Source organism: Homarus americanus, unplaced genomic scaffold, assembly GCF_018991925.1.
Source record: "Homarus americanus isolate GMGI-L3 unplaced genomic scaffold, GMGI_Hamer_2.0 scaffold31037, whole genome shotgun sequence".
Lineage (NCBI taxonomy): Eukaryota > Metazoa > Arthropoda > Malacostraca > Decapoda > Nephropidae > Homarus > Homarus americanus.
Genome location: NW_024722227.1, coordinates 570,893 through 578,718, shown reverse-complemented (window position 1 = coordinate 578,718; position 7,826 = coordinate 570,893). Strand labels below are relative to the sequence as shown.

The window sequence follows — 7,826 nt, the reverse complement described above, 5'->3', positions numbered from 1 at the left end:
TGAGTAATTAGCATTGGTTTACTGTAAATATTCTGATAACCAATAAGAAGAACCAGCTCAACAAAAACTGAGTGGATAGAGTGGGAACAAGTGTAACCTGAGTAATATTATCCTGGGTACCAAATCGAAACATAACCAGCAGGGACACCACAAGTAAGAATAAGCCGTATTAGAAACCTGAAACGACTACCTACGATTAGCATTGTGTGCTCGAGTTACCCAGCTGATGACGTCAAATTCCTTCCTCCTTGCCTAAACAAATCACAACACACACACACACACAACACACACACACACAACACACACACACACAACACACACACACACAACACACACACACACACACATACCAGTCTCTCATGAACTACTATACACATACAGTCAGTGTATTCCCGAGCTAAATAAATGATACTGTCACATCTCAACAGAACGACTGGGTGTGTGAGGAGGCCTGGAGACCCTACATGGTGGTTACGATGTTCTGGGTTGGCAATACTGTCGGCTCTTGGCTCTGGGGCTTCGTATCTGACATGTGAGTCTCTCCTTCAAGTCATTCTGGGTCAACACAGGTCATGATAGGTTAATGAAGATCACGATAGGTCAGTAAGTCACAGAACCATCGGTACACAGAGCAATTCATCAAAGATACTAAGTCATCATAGCTCACCATAGGTACTAGGTCGTTTTAGTTCACCATAAGTACGAGGTCATCATAGCTCACCATAGGTATTAAGTTATCCTAGCTCACCATATGTACTAGGTCATCATAGCTCACCATAGGCACTAGATCATTACAGGTCAAGTTACAGGTGGTAAAGCCTACCAAGGTAAAAGAGCTCTGACTCTGGCAGGTTTGGGAGGCGGCCTACGGTGGGACTGAGCTTACTGGTGTACGGCTTAGCGGGCGTGGCCAGTGTGTTCGTCAGGGACTTCTACGGATTCACCGCCCTTAGGTTCCTGGTGGGCTCGTCACACCACATAGTGTCTCACCTGCCCTTCGTCCTCGGTAGGTAACTCCTCACTGTCATCCATTAACGTAAGGTATATAACATCAACCATCATATAATAAAATATAAGCAAAATTCCTAAATGAAACAAGCAACAAATTACACCAGCAAACAATAAAATAATAAATCAATTTTAAAAAATAAATTCCTTGGGATCTGGTCAGACCACACTTCAAGTAATTGATATCTCGGCAACAAAGTGACCATGAACTTCTGATGCTCAAGATGTACAGTACCTCAGCGGCTCGTCAACAAACTTTGCTACACAGAACACTCCATCATCTTCCTACACAAACATGGCTTATTGCCCAAATATTCCATTTAACACAGTCTATCGTCTATTCTAAGTCTACAGTATCTTCTAATATTTGTAAGTCGTCTGGTAAACATACAGGGCTCGCGGACCTGATTCCCAAACCTTTCAAGATGCACTAACCTGATTAGTCCTTTGGTTTGCTCCAGTCTTCACTGATGTCCACTGACAGACAGACAATTCAGCAGGAAAACGGTGGGGTGGAATCTACATCTTTCCTGCGGACAATAATGAACCATAATCAAACACGAGGTCAAATAATAATTCCAGAACAACACAACTGCAACACGTGTACAGAATAACCACCAATTACTTTTCCTAAACTGGAATATACAGTACAGTACAGTACACGCTTTGTGGGAGAATGCAATGTACATGTTAGTGGAGTACATTGGTGCAGACGTTACAGTGTAGAAATGTGTACAGCAAGAGAGCGTAGTGGTGTTGGTGGGTGAAGCGGCTTACCTGAAGAGAAGTGAACCGAATTAACATACAAGTGATTTCCTTGACGTGGGATTAATTAACTGTTATTCTCTTCATTATGCGAATTACACAGTGTAGAGTGAATGTGCAGTGAGAGAATGGAGGATCTTCCCAGCTTTGGCCGCAGTATAATGAAACCTGACACCCAACACAGTGAGTGGCGTCAATGGTGGCCCCTTCCAAAAGTTTCACAGGCCAGCCGACTGTTTATGGGCTCCACACGTGCATGTGTCGTATGACTCAACCGTTTTGTGATGTATTCGTCAAAACCCCGGCAATATACTTCATTCGATCACTGCACACATTACAGTCGAGTACAGTGGTTCATACCTTACAGTGGTGGAGTACTGCGGGCTTGAGAGTCGTGTGGTGCCGCTGCTGACCATCATGATGACCTACACCACTGTTTCCATCATCACCCCAGCTCTCGCCTGGGTCATCTGGGACTGGTACACCCTCGTCCTCATAAGTGGCATCTTTCCTCTCGTCCTTCTGCTGACTTACAGGTGGGCTCTGTTCCTCTTTCTATCTTATAAGTGTGAAGGAAATATATTAATATATAAAGCGGTGGTGTGCCCCAGAGATCTTCATATATATATATATATATATATATATATATATATATATATATATATATATATATATATATATATATATATATATATATATATATATATATATATATATTCTGAATTCCTACAAGTACTAGACGCGTTTGGCGAAGAACCGAGAAATATAGATAACAAATAACTAGAGAACCTCCACAAGGTGTTCTAGGCCAACCATATCCTAAGGTATACTAAAATTGGGCTCAATTACCTCTATAAGGAAAGTTTCAGGATATTGTACAAACTTAGAATACCTTGTGTGTTCACACTGCAGGTGGATCCCTGAGTCGTCATCCTGGCTGATAGCTCAAGGGAAGAGCGAGGCAGCGCGAGCCCAGCTGTCCACGGTGGCTAAGGTGAACGGCCACCGTCTGCCAGAGGACAAGTTCATGCAGTTCCTCGCTGATAAAAGCAATGACGAGAACGAACATCAGACGAATGGAACAGATAAAGGTAGCGAGACGAGTCGGTCGATCATCGATGCCGTGAAGTATCCCAACCTACGCAAGAACATTCTGTTGGTGATGGTGGTGTGGTGAGTACAGGAGGGTGAACTTGTCGTCTGGTGCCTCGTACCTGTGAGGAAAAATTAACGAGTTAGATCTTGAACATGTGAAGATTACAGGTACACTTAACTAACAAATGAAGACAAATATTTGTGAAATTATATACAAGTACAATAATTATTGCTCTAAAAAACATTAATTCTTAAATAGTTCCCAGGACAACAAAAGATGAATTAGGAAAACCTACACCAGACATAAGATAAAGCTTCACAGGTTCATACTGCATGCAAAGTAAACTTAGTTTGTGTTTACCATGATCTAGTCTGGCCAGTCGTGTTGAGGCAAGACAATATGCATGTAGAGCCACGTGTTTAGTAGGGCCAGGCCAGGCTTGTGGAATGTTTACAGCACCTGGCAAACTGCACTTCCAAATCTCACCAAATCTACTACTTGAGTTTTGGGTCCATCAGCACTAGTGCCTATCATTACGGAGGCCAATCGGGACAGATGCCCATCAGGATCATTCCTTAATCATTAATGTTTAGTTAGGTTAGGTTGAGGCTCATCAGTATCATGAAGGAAATATGTTTTTCAGTCAAGTCATCACCCTCGTTGTTACAGGATGCTGGCCTGTATGTGCTTCTACGGCCACTGTCAGAACACGGCGAACCTGGGGAGAAACGTGTTCATGAGCTACCTGCTGGGGGCGGTGGTGGAGGTGCCGTCGTGGTGCGTGCCCTGGCTCATTCACCGTCTGGGACGACGTCTTCCCCTTACCGCCGCATTCCTCCTCTCCAGCATCGCTGGCTTCATCTACGCTGTCGTGCCGGAAGGTGTGTGGTGATGTGAGGACCCTGCAGACGAGTGCATGTTCTCTGCAGTTGCATGTCAGCCACGTTTGGTGATGTGTGATATACGCAGGAGTGTGATATACACAGGTGTGATATACACAGGTGTGATATACGCAGGTGTGTGACATATGCAGGTGTGGTCTTAAAGGTGAGTGTTATATTAAGAAGTGAATGGTACTGTACATCCAGGTGTACGTATGTGGCTGTGGTGATACCTACAGGTGTGTGACGGTGGTGTGGAGGAAGTGGGACCTACAAGTGTGTTGTTCCTATAGGTATGGAGTGGTTGGCGCTGACGGTGGCACTGGTGGGGCGGGCGACCATCACAGGAGCCTACTACATCACTCTGCAGTACTGCCCGGAGGTGTTTCCCACAGTGGTGCGGGGTCAGGGGGTCGCCTTGGCCGAGACTCTGGGCGGAGTAGCTATCTTCCTTTCTCCCTCCATCGTTTATCTGGTACTGTGTCCTCCCTAATCCCACCATGGTGAGAGGCGGTGACCATATTAATCTGTCTATGCACGAGTGTGTCAGTTGATAGAGGTGTTCGGATTCACAGGAATAACTTGAGGAAATTATTTCGACATTTTTGGTAAATTGAATCAGAAATAAAGATCAAACAGTGAGAATAAACGCTGAACGAATTATCTTATTAATCTGAATCTCATTCCGGTTTAGTTATGATGAAACTTTTTTTCCTGTGTTAAGTGCTTGCTTCACTAAATACTACATTTAATCACAAATACTGTACTTCAGTTTAAAAAGATACCTTTAAATATAAGAAATTTAAGAAATAATTAATGAAGTCTTACACAGACTACGAGGATTATGAGTGGTCTGCATAGCTAATATAATGAAGTGCTTGGGGACGTGTTGTAGGCCATCATCTCATCTTCACAGAGAGAGGATTTAAATGTGATTCCCGGGCATGGTGGAGCATTACGTTATTTGCATATCAACCTAACAAGCAATACTTTGAGACCAAAATATTAATCGATTCGTGGATCGTGTTCTAAGACTATTGATTAGCCAATACCTTTGGCAAGTGATCAAATGCTCCTCGGTCTTCAATTAACACCTTATTACAGTTAACAAATTTAATGGCAAAGCTTGGAGTACAGTTTGCCTATTCTGAGTAATTCAATCAGGTCTTGACACTGAGGGTGCTATCACTTCTCACTGCCACGCAGGACAGAGGTTCATACACGAAGAAATATATTATATTCATTAATAGTATATATTGATGACTATAATATGGGTAATATCACTGCTCACTGCCTCGCAGGATAGTGGTTGATATACAGTAGAAGTCGTATTCTATTTGAGGACTAATCAGTGTGGGCTAGCAGAAAATTTTGGAGAAACAGCGAGAATGTCTCAATAACTCTTGATTCAATGTTGTAATTACATAATTCAAGATACAATACGCCAGGTGGCCTGAAGTCTTTGACAGTGTCACATTCAATAATATAAAGATGTTAACTATGGCTGTGGTTATGTTAACGTAATTTAAACATTGCAAGCTAACATTTAGGTGTATTTACAATGATTGCTAACTATATATATATGTTTAATATGATAGCATCAACACATAGATTTTCTAATATACATAAAGCCTACGCGGGTGTATGATATGTCAGTAATTAAATTTGTAACGTCGGTGATACTCGGTTATGTAATAGTTTACCAAAACTGTATTACATTTTCTTTAAAATATTTTATATAAAAGAAAATAAACCTATGTTTCATCCATAACTTAGATATTTTTATGTACGCCAAAAAATATTAGCTGGTTATATTAAATGGAGAATAACGAATGCTCTGTTATGTTGAACAAATAAAATAATGTTGAGTATTGTCTTGTGTTACAAAGAAAGTACGAAATATTGTGCAACAGGGAGGGAACTAATTAAGTATTGCGCCGTGTTGCAGGGAGAGTGGCAGAGGGGGGCGCCGTTGTTAGTGTTCGGCGGTTTGTCAATGGTAGCTGGGTTTTCCACACTCCTGTTGCCGGAGACTGCCGGAGTAGCCCTGCCCCAGACCCTTCCCCAGGCCGAGCTCTTTTTCAGCCGCTCTAGCGCCTCCTGTTGCAGGTTAGTCCTTCCTCTAGTCTGTCCCTCGGGATCATCGCACGTTAGAAATATATAAATTAATTAGAGTCTTGCCAAGGAGCAAGCTGAGGTTACGGTGTTGCTCATGATAATTAATCTTTATAATTAATATAGTCGCAGCTAAAAAAGTTAATTAAACAGCTTTTCCGTACAATAAAGAAAGAAAAAATATCTTTTGAGACTCGGTGTTTAGGATGGTGACGCAGAATAATCGTGTGTGAATAAAATCTTTGCTTTTAGATTCCAGATTCCTATGAACGACGACAAGACGTTCGCAGAAGATGAACTGGCCATCTGACCCTGATTCATCAACAGCTGCTTCTTAATACTGTACCAAATGTGGACGTATAAAGCAAATAATTATGAAAGAATGAAGTGAATACAAAAAAATAAGAACAAAATATACTTAAAATTTTAATAGAAAGTTGTCTTTTCTTTTAATATACTTAAAATCACTAAAACAATAAGTATAGCAACAACAAAAATCAACAAACAACTTCTGGTGCCAGCGCTATTCTACACCTTTACCTAGATAAACAGCACCATCCCTCGCATGGTCATGTAAATATCAGTTTTACAGTTTATTTACGTTTCTCCAACGCTTGGCTTTTATTCTGTATCTTAAATTAACAATACAAATCCTGACCAAATTCTGCGAGCAATATGGTATTTATGCTTTTTATCTTATTATTTCTATGTGGGATTTAACCTGAGCTTCTTCCAGCCAGCTTACCGTTATGTCAGTGTTGTTCACTAGTTGGCTGCCCAGGTAACTGTATGGTCTCGACTCCATTGTCTAGAGATTGTAGTTTTTCTCTTCCGCCGGAGCACATCAACATACACATGGCAAGCGCTCAACAAGTAAAGGAAAATAGTAAGCACTATGCAAATGACGGTGCTACACACCTGCCAGTACCGGAGACAGCGAGCAAACCATGTTCGGGCTCCTGGCCATCACCACCAGCAGCAAATTTCACCGTCTCTCGACCTCTGCCACGTACTGGACCACCTTCCATCGCAGCACATACAAGACTAAACTCTATATCGTTGTTTATTGGTCGCTGTGAACTGCCTCAAAGTTCGACCCCCAGATTCGGAGTTTTGCTCATGAAGTGAATCAGATTCAGTTGTTGTTGTGAACCAAACAGACCAAGGAGGACAATTATGTTTATTGTTTTGATAAATCGTCTTTTTTGGTCAGTATTCTATATTATCACAAACGCGCATAATATTAATGTCGAGTTAATATTTTGTATCTGGCATTGTCAAAGTTGACTTTGGAGCTTTCGATAAGTAACAAATGACATTAGACGCAATGCAGCTTCCAAATCAGTAATACGAAGCAAGTTCCAACATTTATACGAACACAACTGGACGCCAAATTTAAACTTTCATAACTATATATAATAAACCAAAGAGAAACAATGTATTCCTTCCATTATTCGAAAGAGGTCAAGTTTTCATTTCCTTTTACATTACGCAATTAGATAATGTGTTGCTAGGACTGTCAGTTCAATGAATTGTTTACAAGGTAACCAAGGTAAGTTGGCGTCCCGTCCTGAATCGTCTCTTAGCTTACTCCATCAACTTTAAAGGTTCCTAATGTACTATGTAGCTATTATGGTACCATGTATTATTCAAGGCATATTTTCATTTTCTGTGAGGTCAGGTCAAAGTTATTTACTAAAAAATGGAGAGGATTCACCGCTATTTGTATTTCAATTGGTACTCAAGTGTGATTAAGTAGCCACAAGTGTAGTGGTTGTGGTGCAGTGTTTTAATCAAGGTTTTAGGGTGAAGGTTTATGAAACTCAATTGTTTTAGTCTCAATACTATATTTCTGACTTAATATAATCACATTCACTGTTAAGGGCAACCATAGTGTTAAGCGCAGGTGGGGGAACGTCGCTTCCTATATATATATACAAGTTACTTAGCGGAGTGATGTA

At 41.1% G+C, this 7,826-nt stretch overlaps 1 protein-coding gene across 5 annotated transcripts in view; it reads left to right on the top strand.

Annotated features, from left to right (window-relative positions):
* LOC121862241 (organic cation transporter protein-like) overlaps positions 1–7,325 on the top strand; it is a 22,365-nt gene extending 15,040 nt beyond the window's left edge. For all 5 annotated transcript variants that reach the window (XM_042360332.1, XM_042360335.1, XM_042360333.1 and 2 more), the window contains 8 exons: positions 429–532; positions 852–1,006; positions 2,141–2,309; positions 2,686–2,946; positions 3,539–3,750; positions 4,044–4,225; positions 5,699–5,859; positions 6,118–7,325. In XM_042360332.1, the coding sequence (XP_042216266.1) occupies positions 429–532; positions 852–1,006; positions 2,141–2,309; positions 2,686–2,946; positions 3,539–3,750; positions 4,044–4,225; positions 5,699–5,859; positions 6,118–6,175 (1,302 nt within the window). In that variant the 3' untranslated portion in view covers positions 6,176–7,325. The remainder of the gene's footprint in view (positions 1–428; positions 533–851; positions 1,007–2,140; positions 2,310–2,685; positions 2,947–3,538; positions 3,751–4,043; positions 4,226–5,698; positions 5,860–6,117) is intronic.
* Positions 7,326–7,826: the final 501 nt, after the last annotated feature.